At 48.9% G+C, this 25,611-nt stretch overlaps 1 protein-coding gene across 1 annotated transcript in view; it reads right to left on the bottom strand.

The window, feature by feature from the left end:
• Fhdc1 (FH2 domain containing 1) overlaps positions 1 to 15,472 on the bottom strand; it is a 31,790-nt gene extending 16,318 nt beyond the window's left edge. Inside the window, 3 exon segments of the mRNA XM_038348274.1 lie at positions 4,815 to 4,917; positions 5,685 to 5,746; positions 14,972 to 15,472. Of these exon segments, the coding sequence (XP_038204202.1) occupies positions 4,815 to 4,917; positions 5,685 to 5,746; positions 14,972 to 15,472 (666 nt within the window).
• Positions 15,473 to 25,611: the final 10,139 nt, after the last annotated feature.

The raw sequence follows: 25,611 nt of genomic DNA, 5'->3' as shown, positions 1-25,611 counted from the left end.
GAGCAAAATCACTTCTAAGAGTCTTTCTCTTAGTCATGCTTGCTACTAACTGGTGACCAGAAATACTGACCAATTGTACACCTTCCTTCATGGAAAGGAATGCCTCTCCTGGGTTCTCCACTCGGGGTCTTAAAATGCTACATACAAGGTCTACCGTGGAGCCACACGCCGGACCATGGGAGCCTCCTCTCCCACCCTCTCATCACGTCTGGCAACATGAGTTCAAGCCCTCTGAAGCAGTGCCAGCTGGAGCCTGTCCTGCTGGTACCCAGCAACCCAAGAGGCCCAGGATGAGTTCCAGGCCAGCTTAGGCTGCCTAGCAAGACCCTGCCTAGAAAACTCAGACAAAAAACCAAAAAGAATGATAAAGGAGGAAAAAATATAGAAAATTATAATTAAAAAAATTAAAGGTTTATTTTTTTAAAAAAAAACCCTACTAGTAGACATATTTATATCAATTATGTGAAAATCTAAACTCTAACAGCACAGATTCACTCTCTAGAGTTAGGCGTCTCTCATAGATGCTTCTCTGCTTCATCTGCACTTCTGCAGGGCTGGGATGAACCTGGGCCTCACGCATGCTAAGCAAATGCTCTACAATGAGGAGAACGTGCAGCTACAACTGGATTGTTGGTTGGTCAAGGCAGAAGACAACCTTTTCAAAAACTACATTTGACCCCCTTGCTGAGAGCCATAAAGTAAATTTACCGTTATTTTTTTTTTTTTTTTTTGTTTTTGTTTTTGTTTTTAAAGCTCAGGACACTTCCGGTTTAGCTCACTTCCAATTAGTGCCTCGCTTGTGAGCTGAGACAGCCCTAGGCTGCATTCTGATTCCTCCTGGAGCAGAGTTGAACAGTTACTATATATGGGCAGGGGCAGAGCGAAGCCGAGCCTTTTAAAAGACCCCATGCTCACTCCATGCAAAGCTTAGGAAAACGACAGGCACAGATTTCAGTCCCAAGCAGAAGGGCTCATTCCCAGTAAACTAAGCACTTCTATTAGACATATGCTAAACAGTGACTGAGCACGGATTAATCTCCTTCACTTACACAGAGGGCCAAAAATGTTTATAGATCTTAAGGGACTGGCGATGGAAGACAGAAATGCAAATGCCATGTACATAGTTCTCCATTCTAGTTCCCGGCAAGCCTTGTATTCATTATGAGGGATCACGGCGCCTCCCCACCCACCCCCCACCCCCCCACCCCCGTGGCAGGGAAAGGAAGAGGCAAGGTGAGCAAACTGTAATTATTATGTAGTCTCATCGTCATTATCAGAAATCACGCCGTCAACACTGTAGGCATAATTTTGCTGGCTGAGCCAAGGGCCTCTCATTATGACCCCTGCTGTGCCCAGTTTCTGTAGGAAGAGCCAGAACATACTCCGGGGATTCACAAGGCCAAAGAAAGGGTGGCTTCCTCGTCCTGTCCCATTCCACTCCACAGCCTCGGGAAGGCAAAACGTCCCACAAACAAGCCGCCTCCAGAGGAGCTGGGGCCGAGGAATGAAGAAGCTAGGGGAGAGGGCACACTAGGACTGCTCCAGCCTTCAGAAAGCGCTGGGTTCCTCCCTCAGCACGGTGTGGCGGGACTGACCACCAGAGCATCAGCCCACAGCAGGAGCCGGGCCAGCCAGGCTGGGCAGCGGCTCTGGCCCCTCCTTCCTCATCCTCATCCCTGGCATGGGAGCCACTGGCAGACAAAAGCACACCCAGAACTTTTATTCGGGGGCCCGCCTCTTCCTCTGCAAGGGTAAACCACATACTGGAAGAGAGACGAGCAAACGTGCCAGATCAAAGATAACGTGAAGGGCAGAGAAAATTCCTGATGACAAATTATCCTTGGCTACGGTTGGCCTGTCAGCTGAGAAGGCAGGGACGGGGGAGATACCCGCGGTTTCCGCTCGGTTTTCAGCGTGCTGATAAGGTTACGGGATGATAGCAGAGGTGGTGAAAAACCTGCCTGCGAGACCACATGGTGTGAGGCGCACCGTTTTGACAACCTTTACCCTTCCTTCCTTCAAGAAAGGTAATAACTGCTCAGGGCCAAAGAAAATTAGGGTTCAAGTCCACCTCTCTTGTATCACCCAGCCATCCAGAGACACCCTGTAACCCACGAGAGCCAACGCAATTTGCAAATGAGGACTATCTCATACTGTTCCCGTAAAGAGAAAATAAGGAAAAGGCTACAGAATAACCATCTATGTGGTAGATGAGCTTTCTCTTTGTTCATCCCTGTACTGAGCCCTGGAAATGTAAATGGTAAGTTCTTTCCTGTGCTAAAAATGAGTACTGTGTTCTATGCCAGGCTAGCGGTCGCTATGCACGCACAAACATTGATTACTGCATTTCTGCTAAAGTTCCAAACCTTTCTCACTTAGCCCAGCTTCCTCCCTGACCTCGTCCTCCTCATTCACCTCCACCAGAGACCAAGATGCTCAAGGGTCCTCACAAGTCTAGGCAATACCACAGACCACAGAACATTCTCGAGGCAGCTTCTGCTCCCTCTGCAGCCCCTTTGGCCCGCAGACACCCAGCAGTTCCAGGAGGGTTGACCTGGCAGGGAGTGTGAAGGGTGTGGAGACGCAGCCAAGAGGCAGTAATGTAAACAAGAAGTGTGACGGGATTGTCACCACACATTTAGACTGAGGAAGACCCTGCACAGGAGACTGCATGCTCTGGCCTGTGTCAGAGGGGTTCACAGACGTCTCAGGAGTCTACTCCAGGCTTCTTTGCTTAGCTCACCAACTGGGGCAGAGGAGCTGGGTGACCTGGATGGCTCTCAGGTGCTTTTTCCTCAGTTGGCCCTGGACAATCCTGTTCCAGTGACACCTCACAAAACCCAGCAACAAAAAGACCCTTTAAACCGAGGCACTCAGACAGCTATTAGCTCTTTCGAAAGACTGGACACGAGAAATGAAAAAATGCAGATATTAAGACCACAGTTCATCACGGCACGAAGCTGGCATCCTCCCTCAGGCCTCACACCTGGCTCTCATTTACCGTGAGGAGCCTTCTGAGCACTTCTGCACGTACTGTCCAATTTGATATTCCCTTTCAAAAAAACGATGCTGTCAGTTACTGAACACTCAGGGAATCCTAAGGTGGGTGAAAGAGGCAATGCAGGAATACAGCTTCAAAAGCAAATCAGTCTTTCCCAGTCCCTTTGATACTGGAACTCAAATCCAGGACTACACGCATGCTCGGGAGGCATCTGAGCTGCATCCTTGGCTGAAAGCAAATACTCTTTTAAAGTGCAAATGAAACAGGCTCTACTCATCCTAGCAAAGACACTTAAACCCCCATCCTTTCTACAGGAAGAAAGAGGAAGGACCGTCGGTCCTAAGACCATTAGAGTACGTTAATAAAAGTCATTAATTCATCTGGTCTTAAGTAAGTTACACTCCATTTGTAAACAAAAGCTGGGGCAGAGAGAGGGCATTCCACCATCAGACACACATGAATTAAATGAGAGCCTCCAGTTACCCGCTAATCCCACTATGAATTTAGAACCCGCCACCATAAACAAACAACACAACTCTCTCTTCTCTCTCTCATTTATCTCTCTCTCTCTCTCTCTCTCTCTCTCTCTCTCTCTCTCGGTATTAATGGTATTGAAGTCACCTTTTATAAATGATATCTGGGATGGGGAGGGGTTGAATGAGGAGTCAACAGTACTTTTGGAAGACAATTTATATAAAAAATCCTTATCCTCTTGATTTATTTTCTTGCAGCGGGAGGGATCAGGCTAGCGCCTCATACATTTGAGCCACGCTTCGTTCCAGCCTTATCCGTTACTCACACAAAATGTCTCCTTTTCCTTTTATTCACAGAAATAAAATCTTTGATAAAGTTGCATGCTGTTTTAGTTCAGCGTTCACAAGCATATGGATTTGTGTAATTTCTTACTGAGACTTTCTTCAGACCTAAAGGTTGGTATCACCCCGATGTTGGATGGTTTTATAAAACCGCTATCCTAGGGCCTAGGGCCAGCGCTTCGGCTCTGCGAACAATGGCTCTCGCCTTTAAGTCTGGTGTGTGAGCTGAATCTGGTCCTTGAGACCCACAGGAAGGAGAAAGGGAAGAGACAATGGCGCTGCCCGCTGACCTCCACCGGAGGAGCGCCATGCCATTCACTCACCCCTGACACATACAATAAGTACATTTTTAAAAAAAGTTTTAAATAGCTATTCTCTTTTCTCTTATGAATCTCCTAACTACCCAGTAACCAACTAACCTGATCCAAACAGAATTAATACCTTCCTATCACAGAGAACTTTCTGTGACCACAGCATCTTCCCCTTCTAGTGCGTTACACAGACACACGGTATCCACCTACATTTACACTATCTTTATCCAGAATAGCTTTTCTTTCCTTTTTAAAAAAGACAAGGCGTGGGTATTATAATCTGGGTTCACGCTAGGCAAAGGTCAAATGTTAAGACGGTGGAAAAGAAACCTGAGATTTATTGAGCTCCCGTGTGCCAAGTAGCATGCCAGCTGCATCCACAGGGCTTACTCATGTTGGGAACCGATGAGGTAAGGGTCATTGTCCTCATTTACAGGTGAGGAATCTAAAGTTCACAGGTGTTCGGAACCTTGCCCGGGTTTCTCAGTTATGGGACAGCGCCGTCTGAACAGACTGACTCCGTAGCCTGGCTTATTCTATTGGACTGGCCACCTTTTGCTTTTCTGTGTGTCTCCTCCGGTTCTGGAAGGACAGGGCTCTGAGTACAGGGGCCACTTACACTCAGAAGAACAGGGACCTTTGCTCATCACTTTAAAGACCCAGAAGTCCAGGGGCCAAGTTCCTTACCTCCTCAGACTCTGGCAGAAGCTTAAGGATTTCTCGAAGTGTCTCTGACCCGTAATGCTCACTCTTCCCTTGGTGGATGTCTTCAACGATGGACTGAGGAGACCTTGGAAAGATAAAGAACCACATTTGCTGGTGTGGAAATTAAAGCAAGCATCTCTCCTCCCCCTCCCCTCTCTCTTCTTCCTGGTCCAGAGGCCCCACCAGCTCCACTACTGGAAACCACTCTAAGGTTTCTTTCTTCCTCCAGAAAACATCCCCAGGAATCCGGGGAAGGCTGACAGCAGCACCCGCCATGGGATCTTTGGGGGAAGATAGATGTAAACTTTGCCTGATGAGGGGTTCGTGAAGTCCCACCTCTTACTGAGGCACTATGGACAATTAATGGGTACCGGGATGGGGGTCGTTTTCCTCAGTGTGTATAGCCACTGATAAGCTGCCCACGTTCCTGTAAATAACCCCTCGCTCATGTAAACAGCCATCATTAAACTCAGTAGGTTGAAAATAAAAGATCAAAGTCAAAGAGACCTGTGGGGAGAAGACTAGGGAGTGGGGGAGGGTGATGAGAGAGGGTAATGGGGACGAAACATCCTAAATTCTGGATATATGTATATGAAATTGCCAAAGAATTTAAACACACACACTTTCTTGACATACAGGTCCTACATGGACATCACAGGGCATTTCTCCCTCACTTCAAGATTGTGGGATCACCGCAAAGGCAGAGGCTTGCAGACCCACGGAGCCACCCGTCTAGGAAGGACTTGGAGGAGTTAGAATGCCCCTCACTCATATTCCGAGCTGAACTTCAGCTCAGTCACACTCCCATGGCGTGGATACGGCTAAAGTTCCAGACGTGAGCAAAAGTCTTACTTTTTAAACTGCTTAAGAAATATCCCAATGTTCATACTTCGCTTTGCATCCAAGACGTTAACCTGGAAAGAAACAGATACATAAAACCTCTTAAGTATAAATAAAAACACCTGAGTTGAGGCGTGGCAGCACACGCCTTTCATTCCAGCACCTGGAGGCGGGGTGGACGGATTTCTGAGTTCCAGGCTAGCCTGGTTTATATAGTGAGTTTAGAACAGCCAAGGCCCTGTAGAGAGACCTTGTCTCAAAACACCATAATAACTAAGTAAAAATAAAATAAAAACAGCTGGAAGAAACAAGAGAGTTAAAAACCCGTGTTGTGGGATATTTGTACACTGTGAGATATTGCTGTTAGATATCGACAATATAGTGCTGGGACTGGTTTAATAAGGAGCTGAACACTCAATAACTAGGCAGGAGGGATAGGCGGGACTTCAGGAAGAAAGAGGAAGGAGGAGAAAATGATCGAAGCACGGAGAAGAAGCTGGCCAGGTGCAGAATGAGGACACACAGAAGGAGACAGAGGTAAAAGCCACATTGTAGAACATAGTTAAATAAAAATACGTGTTAATTTAAGTTATAAGGGCTGGTTAGGAACAAGCCTAAGCTACAGGCCAAGCTTTCATAATTAATAAGAAGTCTCCATGCCATTATTTGGGAGTTGGCTACAGGACAGAGAAAGACTCATTACAAACCTGTTAAAGTATAATACTAATGTACAGGGAACAATTTCCGATATGTAAATCTGGTAATTGACACATGCTCTTAATATAGTTTTATGGGTATTCTTTATCGTCTCTCTACACTTTTACCAGAACGCTGTATTTATTTCCTTAGCAGTAAGAATGACACGTACCTCTGCGTGTGGTGGCACACGCCTGCAGTCCCAGCACTCAGAAGACAGGGAGAGGTAAGAGGAGGAGTTCAAGGCTAGCCTAAGCCACGCAGTGGTTGGAGACACGCCTGGGCTACGTGACAGTCAATCTCAATTCTGCTCCCACAGCACCGTAAACAAACAAATTCCTTTTTGTACTGGGTGGTTCAGTGGTGGAGTAATTATCCAGCACATACAAGACCCTGGGTTCCAGCCCCAGAATAATACATAAGACATATGTTTATTATACTAATATATACATTCAAATAGATAATATTATTTAATTAAAACTTTTCTTTGACATATAGCCCATAATTAAAGGCCAAAGTAGATATATTAGAATAGCAGGAATCATATGAGAGTTGAAATGGCAAAATAAAGGAATGACTTTTGATTCACAGACATAAATCATTTGTTCAGGAGAAAGTAAGGAAGTATCCTAGCCACAGTGGTGCACACCTGTGATCCTAACACTAAAAAGTTTGATGCAGGAGAATTATCAGAAGTTCAAGGCCAGTCAGAGACTGCCAAAAAAAAAAAAAAAAAAAAAAAAAAAAGGAAAAGTATCCTACATTTTGTTTGTTTGGAAGTTTAAAAAAGTTTATTTCACCAGGAAGCCTCAGATCTATACATTTATTTCCTCATTTTTCTGTCTCTGAGTGAGAAGGTATCATGCAAGATGCAGTTTTACTGTGTAGATCAGGCTACTCACAAACCCCCAGAGATCCCCTGCTGGGGTTAAGCATGGGCACCGCCATGCCTGGCATTATGTGGCACCTTTTGATTTAGCGAATGCTGATAGAATTATCCTGCTGTGCCATCAAAACCTGGATTGGACTGTAACAAGTTTTAAGCGTTCAAAAGAAGATCTTATTGAACTATAGGTTACAACTTCTGGAGGCCTGCTGGGAAGAGATCTTTACCTCTGGAAGTGAATATTCAGAGAGGAGGATGGAAGATAGGCTAAAACTACTGCCATCTCTCCCATTCGTCTTTTAGTAAAGGGGGTGGGGCTAGAAGAAATAGAGACACACGGAGATTCGTCGTGAACAAAGGAGAATCAGGCTTCAGACCAAATTCTGCATCTCGGGGTGGCTTCAAGTTTGTAAGCAACAAGCAAGACCGTTAATGTCACTTCCTGGCCATCGGGTTAAAATTTTACCAAGTATGGCTGCCTCCTTTTGAAGACTAATCTTGGACAATCTCATTATTTACTAACCTAGGGGTTTATCTGATGTTAACACAATCACCTGCCAGCCATAAAATAAGCTTCCAAGCTGAGAGGGTGCCCTCCTTATTGGACTCCTACCCGGAGACTGCGGTTCAAGTTCAACATGAAGGAGGAGAAGGAAAGGGGCAGAAAGCCCGAGAAACCTAACACTCTAGGGAGGAAAGCTTCTGCTGGAATGAGGAGTCTCAATTTATTAAGACAGAAAACCGCTCATTAAAACTTGTAAATTAAAAGGCCACAAGTACGGACATGTACAGCGAGGTGGTTGTGTTCGCCTCTACCCAGAATGGAAACAAACCTGTTGTCTAATTCTCTCACTAAATTGCCACCTCTTGCTGTGTTTAACCCCGGACTGTGGCATCCTTCCTCCCCGTGCACTTCCAGCTCCACCCTCATCCTGTTTGCCCTTTTCCACCCTCCGGGGCTCTGGATACTTGGCCTCGGTCCATAGCCACCGCTGCTGGAAAGGCAAGGGGAGAAATTACTCTTATTATCCCTGTTTGACAGATAAGGAAACCACCTCAGAGATGTCATTTGTGGCTTTCCCAAAGCAGAGGTGGGACAGAATGTTAGCCTGCTTCTCCCTGATTCCTCTCCCTTCCGGTTCCTGTGAGTTTAGCACTGGTGGGTCTCAATAAATGTAGTCCCCCCTGGCACACCAAGGTGGGGGCGGTCCCTCCAGAAATGAGGACAGGTCTGTGAAAAGCAGCCAATCACAGTCTGGCCAAGTCTAGGGGCACCCCCAGAGTTGTTAGTGTGGGATGCCTGGTGACATCACGTTCTCACCAGACAGATGAGCTTCCAGGAGCCTAAGCCACCCCAGAGAGGCTGCCAATGCACTCAAGTCAAGGGCAGCTGGAGCCTGCAGGAGATGTCACCACAGTCCGGGCAGTTTCTGAAAATGGTCACAGTCAGCCAGTCTCTAAGGAAAAGCCTGAGCTGGCCACGGCTGATCAGCTTACGGAGAAAACAAAGGCCAGCGCTTCACCCAAACAAGGAACAAGAGACAAGCTTCAGGACAGCCTTGCTCTCAGGCACCCTGGGCTTCACCTAGTGCCTGATTCTGCTGCCTTATCAAAGGGGATCCTTAGAACAGTTATAAAGGTGTTTGTTAAAGCCCTTCAAAGAGGGTTATCACGGCCCATGTAAGGAGCTTATCTCACTTCCCAAACGCTGGCTGCCACAAAGCTAGTGTTTCAGCTGCAGAGCCCTTCAGGACTGGGCTGAAGCCACACACAGTGGCACTTGAAAGGGAGCCCAGCCGGCTGTAAAAGTTAAGTCAGAGGGGGCAGGCTGCTGAAGCTGGGGATGTGCCAAGCCAGCCGCAAAGGCACTGTCACCTCTCCCTCCCACCTGGATGTGACACACCAATACCCCTCCCCAGACCCCCTCTCTCAGACAGGCACAGAATCCAAAGCCTGACGTGCCCTGCAAGACAAGGGCCCTGCCACGATGCTGAACCCCCAGCCCACAGTTCCCATGCTTTTCCTATGCACCAGACATTACAAAGACCCACCTCCCGTATCCTTTAAACAGGAGAAACTGTTTAAGCTGTAGGAAACTGTGTATAATATTTAGCATCATGACCATTTCTGGGTGTACAGTAGCACTGTGTGTATCCACGTGGTAGCTATGATACCACCCAGCTTCAGAGTGTTCACATCTTGCAAGGACAAAGCCCTGAACCCATTAAACAGTAGCTACCTGTTCCCCCACCTTGCCCTAGACAATGACCCTGGCTGGTACTTTCTATTGCCATGAATTTTTGAATTTTTTGCATCCCCTTTTTCTACCTTGTGTGTGTGTGTGTGTATGTACACTGGTCTGTGTAGGCCAGAAAACAACCACCTGAGTCAGCCTTAGGAACACAGTTCGCCTCCTTTGAGACAGGGCCTGTCATGGGCCTAGAGCTCACCAGTCAGGCTAGACTGGACAGGGTCAGTGAGCCCCAGGGATCCAACTGTCTCCACAGCCCACGTGTGAGGATTACAGGCATGAACCTCCACACTCAGCATTTTCATGGGGGTCCCAGGGATTGAACTCAGATCCTTGTGCTCTGGAGGCAAGCACTTTACTGACCGGCCTATCTCTGTAGCCCTTCAGGTTCCTCTTCTAGGCAGAATTAAAATTCCTCTGGGTGGTGGGCTTAAGTCAGTTAGCAAGTTTTCAAGGTGGAAGAACAAAACTTCCAGTCACTTGGCGTGTTGTTCCCTTGGTGGTGTGTTTCCTTGGTGGTGTGTTTTCTTGGTGGTATGCTTCCTTGGTAGTGTTTCCTTGGTGATGTGTTTCCCTTGGTAGTGTGTTTCCTTGGTAGTATGTTTTCTTGGTGTGTGTTTCCCTGGTGGTGTGCTTTCTTGGTAGTATGTTCCCTTGGTTGTGTGTTTCCTTGGTGGTGTGTTTCCCTGGTAGTGTGTTTCCCTGGTGGTGTGTTTTCTTGGTGTGTGTTCCCTTGGTGGTGTGTTTCCCTGGTAGTGTGTTTAGGTTTTGTGGTTTGGGTTTTTGGTTTCCTGGTAGTAAACCCTGGCCTTAGCACTGCTAAGTAAGACCTTTACCCTTGAGCCAAATCTCAACCTTTTAAACCAATTTCATTTTACCATATGAAAGGGGGTATCCTTACATATGCCGGTCACCTAAAATGGGGGCTGTTTCTACACGACTCAAAACCTGAGAAGCAAATAGATTGCATTGCATATATATTGTTTCAATCTATATGCTCTATTTCATTCTACAGGTCGTGAGTGTGAGCACTTCCCAGAATCTCAGAACACACTAGGAATGTAGTCATGACTCCAGGAGAATGACCAGTTCTCAAACGGGGGCGTGGGAGGATGAAGCAGCATTGCTCATGGATCTGGAAAGAGCAGTCATCCTGGCAGCCTCCCTCCATGCTCCTGACTCCTCCCTCCCTGCTCCTGACTCCTCCCTCCCCTCTTCTCTCCCACTTCATCCACACTGTGTCAGCATTCACTCACTCACTGTCTTTCCACCACAGGCAGCTGGTGAGCTCCAGTTCTGACCTGTCCTCCCTAGGACAGCGGACCCTGCCCCACGCTGGGTCATTCTGTTTTTTGGGTCTCCATTTGTTTTCTTTAGAGTTCACCAATTTGATAAACCTTAGTGTTATCCGTAAGTGTTCACTCTAGGGGTTAAAGAGATGGCTCTGTACTTAAGAGAACTTACTGCTCTAGCAGAGGACCCAGGTTCAGTTCCCAGCACCCACATGGCAGCTCCCAGCCACCTGGAACTCCAGTTCAAGAGATCTGATGCCCTCTCCTGACCTCTGAGTGCTCCTGCATGTATGTGGTGCATGTCCAGACAAGCAAACACATGAGTAAATAAATAAACATAAAAAATAAAGTATTTTTTAAAAGAACTGCTCAGATTGTAAAGGGAGATAAAAACCCAACTAACAGCAGCATTGAGAGACAGAGACTCAACTAACCCCAGTGCTGAGAACTCAGGACATCAGCAACGGATGGACAGGAGCTTGGCTCTTTCTCAGGGATGGCATCAGTGAGTTGTGAAGTGAAGTCTGAGCTGAACCTTTTATTAGGAGACCCGTATATATCAGTGTATCTCCAATTGCTTTATTACAGCTTAATCACTATGACACCATCGCATCTGTGATCTCCCAAGTTAATTTTTAGTAACAAGCATACGAGTATGGTAGCATTTCATAACCTCCTGCTCCCAGTGTACTATATTAAGTGCTGTGCCTTCTCTGCCTGCCATTCCCAGACCAACATCTTCCCTACCCTCCAGCAGATTCTTCTTCCTCTGGAGCACAATGGAACTTTCTAGTAACCCTCTATGAGCCCTTTAAAATGAGAGCCAATCATATACTACCAGGCCACTTCTATGTGAGGTTATTATACGACAAGGGACCCAACCTGCTCCTCTGCACGTCTGAACCTCCAGAATTATGGCCTGTTATAACGTGCTAGTGTCCCGTGTCTGGGCTTGGAAGCAGGCCTCCGAGGAACACACCACTCAGCATGTTCTCCAGGGCACCCGGACAGAGGGTGAGGACTATTGCTTTTGACCCTGGACTCCACTCACGGCAGGGTGAGCTGGAAGATTTATGGCTGATCTTTGTCAGAGAGTAGCCTGGCTGAACTATAGCTTCTATAGGAGATGTGCCCGTCAGAAAAGGAAATGGCACACACCAGTTCATTTTCAGTCATGGTGACGGTAATGTAAGAAATTGGGGTCTCTTCGGTGGCAATGTGAACTATCATGAGCTGAAAAGGGCCATCCTGGTGCTCGGCTATGACAGCTTTTTAATATGGTGCTTTAATATGGGTCTTACGGTCAGACCCGCGAGTGTCTAAAGCACCATCTCTGCACCCCGCGCTCACAGCGGCCACATTCATAAACAGCAGAAGCAGCAGAGCTCCCCAAGGATGGAGGGATTTATAACCGAATGTGGTACAAGCCTACGGCGGAATATCGGGTGGACTTGATGCTGACACACAGGCCACAGCTTAGGTGAACCTTGATAACATCCAGTTAAGGGCCATCAATCAGCCATGGAAAAGACAAAACGCTACATGGATCTACTTCTGTGGGGTACCTGGAGTAATAAAATTCACAGAGACAGGAAGAAAAACAGAGCTGCCGGGGCCAGGGTTGCAGGGATGAGAGCCCTTGTTAAACAGGTATGCGGCTCAGGTTTGTAGGGCGGGCGGGTTTTGGAAATGAACAGTGGAGTCTTTACCACATTATGGATTCACTTGATATCCATTCAACTAATAGGTCAGGTAGTGAGTTGTATATGTAACTTACAATGAAATATATACTTTTAGGGCTGAGGGTTCGGCTCAATATTAGAATAACTGCCTCACATACGCAATGCTCTGGATCCCGTTCTCGGCATCTAAACACTAACAACAAAATCGGGTTGAGAGACAGCTCAGGGGTTAAGGGCACTTGCTGCTCATATAGAGGACCCGGGTTCGGTGAGCACACAATCATCTGTTAACTCAGTTAATTTCAACGCCTTCCAAGGGCACTGACTACACATGGTACACGGACGGATGCACAAGCAAGCGAAACCCTCATACACATGAAAATCCAGTGAATAAAGCTCTTACAAAATAAAAACAATTCTTTAGAGCTAGAGAGATAGCTCAGTGGGTAAAGTGTTTGTCAAATAAGCCTGATGACCTTCCAGTATCCATCATTTGCATAGGTTCCTTAGAACACACACACACACACACACTCACACACATATTCACACACTCACACACACACAAACAAACACACTCACTCACTCACATACACTCACACACAAATACACACATTCACTCACTCACACACACACTCACACACACAAACACACACTCATACACACACACACACACTCATACACACACACACACACACACACACACACACACACGTTCCGCAGTAGCACAGGTTCCAGTCCCAGCACTCCTGTGTGAAGGTGGGAAGCAGAGACGGGACAATCTCTGGAAGCTTGTGGGCCAGCTGTTCTGGTATGGCGAACAAGAGAGCCTCTGCCTCAAAGGGCCAACAGAGAAGTCCAATCTCCACCCACACGCCACAGCCTGCCAGTGCTCCTCAATGCAAATGATAGGCAAATGCACGCAATTTAAAAATAACTCCTCCGAAAAGGGAGTTAAAGAAAAAACACACACGCCTATGGTGGAGGCTGTGGTGACGGAAGAAGGGTGGACAGAAGGACATCGGCTCCTGACCTTTGTATCTGGCTTGGAAGTGGTCAGCTCCATTTGTGTCGTGACTATTACGATTTGTACTGCTTGCCCGTTCTCCCTCTCAGGGGCTCTACCCTGATCTTGGCCTCTTGGGTGGAAAGCAGTAAGCTGCCCTTAACACCCTGAAATTGCCCCAGTTCCTCTCAGCTGAGGGCTGCCTCCCCAGGAGCACACCAAGCTGAACCCCTTCTGCTCCAGGTGCTTCTCTGGGAAATATGCTCCAAGTCCACACACACACACACACACACACACACCCGTCTAGTCACCTCAGTGGGGAGAACTGGGAGACAAGGGTGAGACGTGACTGGCTGTGCAATCAGGAACCTCTGCTGGAGCGGGGCCAAGGCCGGGGCACTAAGGAAACGACTTCTGAGTCCCTTCTGCTACTGAAAGTGCAGCTGACCAATGGAAGGACAGACAGAAAAGCTTGTGATTGGTACTGGTGACACCACAGCCTCTGATGACCCACTTTTCCAATGCACTTCACAGTTTATGAGACACAGCAACCCTGGTCCCTGGGCTCCCTGTATTTGATAAGAATGCTCTCAGCAATTTCAGGGGGATCATACAACCAGCTTAAAAGACACTCAGGACCTGGTGGAGGGAGTTAACATGTTCCTAAGCCAGGAAGGGAAAGAGGTCAGTAGTGTTGGCTCAGGAACTCAACGCAGGGAGCGATGCTTCGCCCCAGGCCCCTCCCACTTTCTTATCTAGGCAGCTCCATCGATGACCTATTTTCTCTGCTCCTTTACAACACATTTAAAGCAAGGGACTTATATTTAGTTGTATATGTGTTTGGTAACCTAACGGCTGTTTCCCCCTTCAGAGTAAAACATTTAGTGTTAATTGGAAACATGCTTCATTAAAAAAAAATCTGTCTCAAAATAGCTTGAAGCTTGGCTCTTTAGAAACCCATCTCCTCAAAGGCCATAACTGAATTCAGAGATCTGAGGCAGGGAGGCCATTTCTCAAAGACATTGCTGAGGGCACACAGATGGGAAGGAAGGACTCCCAAGGCCGCTTATCACAAGGCATTTGATCCCCCATGGCCCCAGCTCATCCCAGAGAGCTGAGCTCCAGCAGCTCAGCCTTCCATCCCAGGGCAGACTCCAAACTCTAGGTCCAGCTGAATGTCTCTCCCTGAGAAAACTGCACCAAGTTTGCTAGCAACAGGGTGGTGCTGCTGGGAGGCCAGAGCCCAGCAGCCCAACACATGTGTTCTCTGTATGAGGTCATAGTCCATGGGGATGCCTGGGAGGATCCCCCACACACGCACTCCCTACACTTTGCTGCTCAGCTCCAGCTCATCGTGGGAGCCCTTCCTGCAGTTTCTAGTGCATCTCGCTTACATGTTCTCTGGGAGATCTCCCAAATTATCTGAAACACGCAACTCCAACACAGAGCAGCAAGGCCCCTGCCCCCTCCTATCCTCCCATTTTCTCACCTCTTCCCGGGCATCCCTGAAGGATGAATTCAAAGATCCTCCTCTCCTGGGGAGAGAAGCCTTGGAGGTATCTTCTTGCTGCCCAAAAAGCTCCTCAATGGTCTTCTTGTCGATCTGGTAGTGGTGCTGCTGCTTGGCTGCTAAGGTCCAGATGTTGGTCTTGCCACGAACTTGCTCCTCTGGAATGGTTTTCCAGAAAAAGCTTCGCATCCGTTTCTTCTTACCCAGGGAGCTGTAGCCATTCACGTGAGCAACCGGGGGTAGTCCGGGAGGAGGAGGAGGGGGGATGAGAGGTCCCCCAGGAAGTGGGGGTGGAAGAGGAGGAGGTGGGGAGGGGGGGAAGCCCTCCCCTGAATGTGGGCAAGGTGGAGGTGGAGGCGGTGGAGGAGGAGGCGGAGGAGATGCAGAAGGTGATGTCTGCCCAGTCATGAATGCAGCTGCCGTGGCAAGAGTCCCATTTTCTTTATCGTTGGCCAGGGAGACACAATTCATAACATGCATAGTACTGTTGCCTTCTAAGGAGCTAATTCCTTGACCTTGGAGAAGCAGACACAAACATCAAAGTTGGGTTGTACTTCTGGGCCCACGAGTCTGCTGCCAAAAAAGAGGGCAACTGTGCCTCATGTCAGCTTCCAGACCTGTGAAGACGGAGCAAATTCAAAGTCAGTGCTGGCAAAGGCTTTCTCGCTAGCTTTTTCCTTTCAGGGACCAGGGTCGGTGGCCCATATGGGTAGGTCTTCGGGTCAAGAGAATATCTCAAAGCACACTGGAACAAACTTGTATTTTTCTAAGTCCAAACCACATTTTGTTTGCTACTTGGAAAAACTGCCAAGGAATCAGCAATAAAACCAGTTTGGAAATCTCCCATTAATCAATGAAGCATGTATGTAACAGTGCCTGCTATATGATCCGGAGTATTCCCTTTATGAATAAACGACTTGTTTACCAAGAGGTGCCTTTCTCTCTTGGATGATCTATCCCAGCCCTTGGGGAAACTGCCCAAATTGCTGAAGCGTTAGGTGCTTACTTAGTGACCCTGCCTCTTTCCAGTCTGGACACGTTTTCTCCAACCACTGGGTCAAAAGGCATCTTCCATGTTGAAGGGAGCAGGTGGGGCACTTAAAGAAGACAATAATGACCCAGTTTGTTTCCCTGGAGCCAGGGTCACCTTGTTCCTGCTCCACAGGGTGATGCGGATCCCCGACTAGAGACAAGGGTGCCAGACATATTGCATCACCTCACTAAACCTCCATTTTCTCCGCTGTAGAATTACAGTACATTCTATGACTCCCAACACCCCTTCAAACGCTGTCACCTTAGAGTCTAGAGAAGTCACTCTTCAGGGACTCTAAATGGGTTACCCGCCTTTTGCACAACTGTGACACCATTACAGAGAGGCGGTGCACACGCAAAGGACACCCTGCCCCTACCAAGTTCACCACGCGTCTAGACCCTATCCACACCATTCATCTTGGAGACCTGGATTTGCACGGACCTACAGATGTTTGGTTTCAGCTTTATATGGTTGTTACTAACCCAATTCAAAACAGGGTCAAAATAACTACATTTCTCATGAGGAGGAGAAAGGGTGAAGATGTGAGGAAGGAGCTTTTTACATGACTTTCCCAGCTATAATTATCTACTTAGGTCATCATGGTTAGAGCCTTGACTTGCAGACACACGTGGATCCTGCAGCGCAGGGTTACACAGAAGTAAACCGTCTGATATCGCTAATTCAGACATTATGAAACATTATACATACGACCACATATAATAGGCAGGACTTCCTGGGGAGCAGGAGTGGAGTCTCGGAAACATTTTCTCCTCAGAGCTCAGCTCCGCCACTTCCCTGAACTGCAGTCTGAGCAGAGGCGGGTGATGACCTCACCTACGTTTCAGCATTTTTGATCTGTGAAATAGGAGAATACCTTTTCCCCCCCGGCTTGTGTAAGAAAAATGCGCTAACTCAGGAATGTAGTTAACTATTTCTAATAATTGTTTATACGCACTGTTTCCCTTTATCTTCACAGACAACACATTTGCTACATGTCTGGGGAGGGCTCTGGACGGATGGCTTCAGTGGTTAAGAGTGAACACCACTCAGCACCCCTGTCATGTGACTCCCCTGTCATGTGACTCCAGCTCCAGGGGATCTGACCCTTGGGCCTGTAGAGGCACCTGCAGTCAAGTACACATACGCATGTGCATACATACACACGCATGCTCTAATACACATACATACACATACATGCACTCATACACATACATGCACTCATGCACATAATACACTTATATGCACATATACATGTAGTTAAAATAATAAATCTGGGAAAAAAAAACACTTCTTGGGTTTATGGATGAAATGCCCAAGTCCTGGATGCTAGAAACTTATGTAACAGCTTCACTTTGCTATCAACGGTTGTAAATAGTGAGATTTCCCCGCTTTTAAAATTCAGTGGCTACATGCTAAGTTGTTCATCTCTGCTACTGGACAAATACACTTATGAAACATTTAACTGTCTGCAGTTTGTTTATTTGTTTTATTTGTGATGCTAAGGAAGAAGCCCAGGCCCTTTTGCATGCCAGCCAGGCGGTCCTCCATCAGCTGCTGGCTTATAATCCTTTCTTATTTACTTTAGAGCTGGGCATTCAACCCACATGCTAAGGATGTATTCTATCACTAAGCACAAGTTCAGGCCCTGACAATATAAGTACTGAATAGAAAATGACATTCCCAAGTGTTAATTTGATACTGTAAAAATCATTTTTATGATATCCTATGTACAAGTCAATGGTAACAGTGTATTCAGCCGCCATCACTGGGTACTATCTAAGTAACATTGTAAGTATGTATCTAAGCTGACTTCTGGTTCACTAGCGATGGAACTGGCTTTTAGAAGGGGTTTTCATAATTATCATTAGGGGCATAACTAGGCTGTCTTCACAGTTGGCACCCCGAAAGCGATCATGACTCACTGTCAATTACAGTTTATAGTCACATTTGAACTCCTCTTCCTTCAAGACTGTGCAGGTACTTCTGGCAGTTCATCCTTACATATTTCATACACTGTCTGTGCATGAAACAACCCTTGAGAAAGCTGCTAACTCTCCAGTTCACTTCTGCTTTCATATATACCGATGTATGAATATACATCATCTCACGCCACCCCCGCCCAAGTGCTGGAGACTGAACACAGAAGCTGCATGCATGCCGGGCAAGGCCCTTATCCCAGGGCCCTGAATTGGATCCCCAGCACCCCAGCACTGGGAGGTGGAGGGAGTTAAGGAGGGGGTAAATAATACACTGTCTGACCTGGGAAGTAATATTTCATTCTGTAACAGCTAAATAGACTTAAAGGTATGGGATTAAAGCCCTCATTGCATTATGTAGAAACACTAAGTAAAGAGGTTGGATATTCAAAGGTGGTGTGACGTCATTAATCTTCTGACATCTACGCCCCCCCCACACACTAAGACTTTTGAGTACTGTCCTGTGCACCGCCAAGTACCAGATAAAAAACTTACAATAGTTACAAAGTAACACACAGGAACTGTGCATTGATACAATTCTGTAACTACTTCCACCCTGAGAGAAGAATGCTACTTTAACAAAGGGAAATGTATCAACCGTCCCTGGTCTCTTTATCTGTCAAACCCCCCCCCCACCACCACCACCACATTCAAAGATCTTAGCTCCCCAACAGCGTCCAGTGAGTCAGCTCACTGGCAATGATTAGCTACATGCAAATGTTTTTATTCCCGCTACTTCAGTTCTGCATCCCTGCTCCCACTGAGCAGGATTTCCAATGTTAAAGAGATGACAGGAAAAGGAGGGCACAGACAGCATTCTAACTCCTTCCGGTCACGTGTGGTGTTAAAAGAGAGGAGGCAGAAAATATTGTATTGCGCTGTCCACAGTAGAGATGACACTGCACACTCTCAAGGACGCTGGGAGAAATGCAGGTGGTGCAGACACCCTGACAGATGACACCCCCTTGCCTGCTTCTCACAGTTGGCAGTCGGCAGCAGGGACAATGGGATCAGCCCTGGTTCTGTCTGGGAATCATCAAGTATCCCATCAATCTCCCCAAGACAAACAGAGGCAGGCTTGTGTTTAACATCTCCCCAACAGGGGGACCTCAGCAGCAGGGAGGAGGCTGTTAAATGCAGGGCTGTCGGCAAACAGACTCTCTGAAGACAGAACCCATCTTCGAGGCCTCTGAGTGATAACCGTGGTCCCTCAGAGGTGGGGTTGCTGTCCCTCCCTCTGGAGAGGATGCTGCTCAGTTGAGCATCTTCTACCTTGGATTTCAGAATTTCACCTGAGCGTATAATCAGCCAGCACACAGGGTTTGAGTAAGAATGTTCCTAAGAGTTCCTAGAAGAGTTGTCTGGCTGTTGCTTAACTGCTACCCAGGGCTTTCTCAAAGGAGGGTCTGCACCTCTCTGTTCAACAATAATAAAAACTGACACGGAGCCAGATGGCTTTCCTCTTGCATCCCCGCATGTCACAGATGAGGCCTGGGTTGGAAGGGCAGGCCGTGCACCTGACGAATTGAGGACAGGAAAAGGCTGAGCTACACAGTATTCTTAGTTGGGAAGAGGGGGAAACAGGTCTGGGGAACGTTCCTGATTTTCTAAAATAGGATTCCCTTCTTTCCTCTCACCCCTTAAGGAACATGCCTCTACCCCCACCTGTCTTTTCAAGCCTTTTCTTGGTTAAGACATAGACTGTGAGTTTCCGAGTAACACAGCCTGGCTTGACACGGCAGCGAGAATCCATGACGGCAGGTTTAATCTGTCACATCACATAAACAAACATTCACGGTTGCGGGAGGTGCCTGTTTCTGAATGCACATTTTCGGTTTCTTCTCTCCCAGTCCCCAAACTAGGAAGAATAGGCACGGGAGTGCCAAAGGATGCTCCTGGAGAGACAGAAGTTCTAGAAAGACAACTGGGGACCAGACAGAGCGTCCGCGGAGGGCCCAAATCAAGGCAGAATTTTTTTAAACACTAGCTTCAGGTCTTCACGAAAGTCTCCGACCAGAGAGGGGAGGAAGCAGCCAGGACACTATTTCTTTCCAGTCAGAATGAAAACATTTATCTCCCAAGTCTTTGCCCACCACTTCCTTTGGTCCCTAGTACCGCGCTCTGACGGATCCACTCACCAAAATGCCCCCCCGGTTCCGCCGGCTCCCGATGCGCTTAGCCCGTGTCCCCGAAGGCCACTAGGGTCCAGGAGCCGCGCAGCCTAGGATCCCGGGACAGCAGGCGGGCTCAGAGTGGGCGGTCCCGGGTCGCGCTAGCCCAGAGGCCGCCTTATCTGGGCTGGGAAGGCGCGCGTCGAGGCGGAGAGACGCCCACACGCGCCGCGCAGGCTCCGCGATTGGGACAGTGGGAACAGCCCTCCCGAGAAGGGTTCGACCCTCTGTCTCCAGGAGGGCCCGGGACGCCGCAGTCCCGGATCGCTTAGAGGCCACTGGAATGTCCGCGCCAGCTGAGCAACTCCTAGGGGCTTCCCCGGTGAACGACCCGACCCGGGGTGGCTCGCCCTGTCCCGGGGTCTCCGCCGACTTCGGGCGTCCAGTTCTCTGTGGAGTCCATGGTTCTAGGACCTGAGGCCGCCAGCCACTTGGACTACAGCTGCGGCGACACCGTGTGGTCCCCGGCGCGGGCTCCGAGGAAACGGGCTCACGGCCGCACTGCGGCTCTACACCAAGAGAGAAGGGATGAGCCCGCGACAGAAACGCAAAAAGGGGACTCGGGCTGGTGGCGGAGACCGTGGCAAGCGCAGGGACCGGGGGTGACAGCCAACCCGCCGCTTCTTCCTCACGCCACTTCGGACGTGAACTTCCAGGGCTGTGTGTAGGCGTGGGAAGCCCCACACCACGGTGGTAGGGGCGAGTCCTCGCTGAGAGGGGCTCCTGCGACCTGCGCTACCCTCGCTATCCGAACCCCAGAGGTCCCACCCGCGGGCAGCGACGCACCGAGCTCGGGGTCAGCCCGGCGCGTGTGCGCCTCGGGGCACAGGGCCTTGAGCTCACGGACCAGGTTCCCGGAGTGGGGTGCAGAGCTCCCGCTTCCCCGCATCCTCCCCGTGCTACCGCTTTGCCCGGCATCCCCTAAGCCAGCCTCGCAGCCCGGGCTCCCGCTCCAGTCCCGCACTCACCGCGCCCGCGCTCCCGGCGCCCGCGCAGCCTCCGCCCGCTGTCCCGGCGCCGCCGTCTCTCCGCAGGACTGCAGGCCAGGCACCGCGAGGGGGCAGGGCGGCGCGGAGGGGCGGGGCCGCTGCAGGTAACAATGCTGCCTACCCGGCTGCTCCGCGAGCCGGCCGCAAAGGGCAGCACGCCCTTTCCTGCTCGGCTGCCTCCCTCGCTCCCCCTACCACCCGACACCGTGCTCTCCCTAGCCAGCTCCGGGCTCCCGAGACTCGAAAGCCGCCGCCCAGCACGCAGCTCCTGGCACCTGAAGACCCGTGCGCGCGGGGCTGGGCGGACAACCACAGAGGGAGATGGAGATTGCTGCAGGGCGAAGATGAGCCCTGCTGTCCTAGTGGATCGAGGGAGCGAGGGGGAGGCGCCACGTTCGCTACCGAGCAGGTCACCGCTTTCCACAAAGGAACCTCTGCAGCAGTCTCCTGGACACCCTCCCCTGCTCACACGCATGAACACCCCGCACACATTCGTAGGCACGCACGCACCTTCTACACACACACACACACACACACACACACACACACACACCTCCGCGCGCCAGCACGCTCGGCTCCACAATAGTTTCTCCCCGGAGCAATGGGCAGCGCTAGGGGAGCTCCCTGGCGGTCCGGAGTATTCTGGAGGCCAGGTCCTCTGTGCCGCACGCCAAATTGTTTTCTCTCCCCTCCCCAAACCCCAAACCTCCCCTTCCCTCCCCTCCCCTCCCTTTTCTTTATTTTCTTTTTTCTCAATGATTGTAACAAACTTTTCAGATTATTAAAGAAAAAAAAAGTATGGCAGACCTGGCTGAATGAAGGAGCTCTGTCTGGGAACTGGGAAGAGCCCGCCCACTCGTTGTAGGAAACCGGGAAGTCAGTCTAATCGCATTTTTTCCCCAAAGTGACTTGTGAGTACGCCAGGCAGAGAGAAGTTGAGTAGTCAAAGAAAACTTATCCTGGACAAACCGGCTGCTGGCACCTCAGCTGCCGGGGCGGAGGCGCCCTCTGCGGGGAATGAAGTCATCCTACCCTTTTCTGGGTGTGCCCAGATAACCGAACAGCGCTTTCCCAAGCTCTAAGGCCTGTCGACTTCCAGCTAATTCCACCAGGTCCCCAGCTCCTGGACTCCGTGACGTAATCCCTCGCCTCCTACCGCAAGCCTTGCATAGGAAAAGAGAAAATACTAGTTCCAATCGTTCAACTATCTAGACACCAAAACTCTGCCTGCCTTTTTCTTGGCCTTCTTGATCAGTTCTTTGGCCATTAATATACTTCCCGATTCAACACGTCCACCCACAAACACTGAACATATCAATGCTGGTCTCGGGCAGGAAGCTCATGTCAATCTAAATGAGTATTGATTGCTACCCAGGTCAAAGAGTAACAAGTGTTAAGTGTGAACTGCAAGACAGAGTCCTTTCCCTTTTTTTTTTTCCTAATTTTACTATTTATTATTATTATTTATTATTTTTGAGACAATCTATGTAGCCCTGGCTGTCCTTGAACTCGCTCTGTAGCCCAGGCTGTCCTCCAACTCAATCTGCGTGGGTCACCAGGCCAGTTCCCTTTCCCCTTCTTTAGGCAGCCAGACCTCTTCCTTCCTTCACTTGTAGGGAGCGAGCATGGCTCTCAGACCAGTCCCTTTCTGCTGCCTGTGGACCAGCTACTCCAGAAGCTGAGGCAAGGGGATATTTTGAGCCTACAATTTGAAACCAGCTGGTAGGTACAACAAGAGATGAGAAAAGAAAAAGCCACTTCAGAGGCGTCAAGCCCAGTGGCCCTTCCTCCTCCTCCCTTTGGCCTTTGATCTCCAGCTCCGCTCTGGCCCACGGGCCTCTCTAGCCCTCCCTGGTGACCCTTCTTCTCCTCTGAGAACAGTCACAAGGCTCTTACAACCCTTGATCTCCCATTGTCCATTATAATCCCTTGGGAATCGTTTCTGACTTTACTCTGGATGCCTTTTGGAAAGAAAAGCAATAAAATATAACCATGGCCTTAGGTTCCCATCCTTGGGGAGGGCCCAGGAAAAATGAGAGCCAATTGTCTTCAGTTATGCCAGGGACTTAAATCCACATCCGGTCCGATTCAATGCCTGGGAGTCAGCTCACCTTCCCCTTAAAGCAACACTCTCCCCTCATTCCTTTTCCTGACAGCGGGCTGTGGAGGTTAAAGTCCCAGCCTTGGTTGTTTGCCTTAGGCCCACGGACACCATGCTAAGTCTGAGTAAGATGATCCGTCTGTCCATCTGCTGTCCACCATGTGTGGGGTACCCCAGGTCTTACTTTCAATCTCCCACCAGCCTTCTGTTTTGTTTTCTACCCTAGAGAAGTATAACCGGACACCTATGTCTTGAAGCTCAGAATTCTTCCCCGTCTTCTCACCAAATCTGCCCACTCACCCAGAAACTGTTGCCGGTTGCTGCGTGTGCAGGTCCACCTCACAGCATCTGTCTCTAACCTCCTGTAGAGTCATGTGTACGCAGATGTGACCTCCAGTCTGACAAGGCAGTGGCACCCTGCATCTCCTGCCTTCCTGGAAGCAGCTCGGTGTGAGGCCCCTGCATAGACAGGTCTTGTTTATTTCTACTTGCTGTTCTTCTGCACAGAAGATGGTCTGACAGAGCTGGAAGGGGCACAGCTCTCCAGGCAAGGGAGGCAACACGTTCACATACTGTCTGCCACACACATGCACGCATGCCCAAGGCTTGCTGTGACCAGCAAAGGGCTTCGTTCCATCTATGCTAGGAAAATGCGCCAGCCTGCGGGGAAAACTCAGAAGGCTCCTGAAGCAGGGTGCCTGAAGTCACCAGGTTTGTGGCTGAGAGGTAGCTGCTGCCGCTGCCCCTGGACATTGAATGGAGGGTACTGTGGCCAGCCTCTAGTTACTTAGCATGGCCAGGGCATCCGCCAGGGCCAGCAGAATGTCCTCTGGAACATTCCTTGTTCTCTGTGCAGCTTACTCTGCCCTCTTCCAAAGTGGTCCTTCCAGAAAGTTCTAAAGTTACATTCCTGTCACTGAATGCATTTTCTCCCTTCTGGCTTTGACTTCTGAGATGCTCTCAGCTTGTTTTTTTTTTTCTTTCATAAAGAGATTGTATTTAATCTGTCATTAGGAATCACTGACTGAACAAAATGTTCAAATCGGCATGACTCAATTTCAGCATACATTCTAAAGCATATCTCATCATTAAAAAGCAGAATTATTTGCTAAGGGAGTCGATTTAGCCCATGTGCTGACTCCACAGGACCTTGGAGACACTGAAGTCGGTGCCCTCAGGCATGCCTCTGAAGCAGCAAGCTGATTTTAAGTCCCCTTTTCCCTCGCCCCTCCCACATGGCTTCTCCCATTTTTATGATACAGACTGAGGTTTGCTTAGCTCAACCTTCTCTTTTTATTCTTTCTTTTCTTTTTCTTTCTTTCTCTTTTTTCCTTTTTGGTTTTTCAAGACAGAGTTTCTCTGTGTAACAGCTTAGCTGTCCCGAAAGTAGCTCTGTAGACCAGGCTGGCCTTGCACTCACAAACACCTGCCTCTGCCTCCCGAGTGCTGGAATTAAAGGCGTGCACCACCACCACCTGGCATTAGCTCAACCTTTTCATCTTATTCTTCTTAAAAGGTACACCTGATGGGGTCACTTGTTCAGATTACAGATTGTAGTAGCTCTGCCTCTTAGGAGCCGAAACCGCCCAAAGAAACAAATGGCCAATTCTGTAGTTTGACAGACTGGCAGATAAGCAAGAGACTCGAAGACGGGCACAGTTTCCTCGGAAGGGTGGAAATCTCACAACAAATAGAAACCTGCAGATTGTGACTGTCAGTCTGAATGCAAACTTGATTTGAACACCTTAAAGGCAAAATGCAAATGCCATATTCCGATAATCATCCAAACAACTTGTGAGGTCCCCCATTGTTATTCCGCGTGTTTATTTTGTAGGTGTGGATGTGCACGTGCCTTGGTGCGCCTCTGATGGTCAAGGACAACGTCAGTCGCTTTTCTCCTTCTACTGCATGGGTCCTAGGGATTGAGCACTGAGTCACAGGCTTGGCGCCAAGTTTCTTTAGCCACTGAGCCAGGCTCCACTTGCTCTAACGCTTTTCTGAACTACCAAATGCCATCTTATTTCCTCAGGTTACAGACTTTAAATAGTCGTCTTTAAATTTAGGAAACGTTGGCTGGGCTGTGGTCATTAAGAGGGTAGAACTCTGGTGTGTCAGACGCTAAGTAACGATTTGCCAATGTGCTACACAGAGCTTTCTTCGTGTTCATATCCATGGCAACATCAACGATGTCTCCCTTGTTATTGTGCAGGTACCTGTCAGTAAGTGGTGCTTTGTTTGAGATAAGGGTCAAGAGATTAAAAACGACTCTTATCCAACACAGGACTGAGGCAATAGATATCTGAGGACCCTTGTCCCTACCTGCCTATGGAGCCCATTTTCTCCCCTCAG

This window comes from Arvicola amphibius, chromosome 11 (assembly GCF_903992535.2).
Source record: "Arvicola amphibius chromosome 11, mArvAmp1.2, whole genome shotgun sequence".
Lineage (NCBI taxonomy): Eukaryota > Metazoa > Chordata > Mammalia > Rodentia > Cricetidae > Arvicola > Arvicola amphibius.
This window is presented reverse-complemented; position numbering and strand designations above follow the sequence as displayed.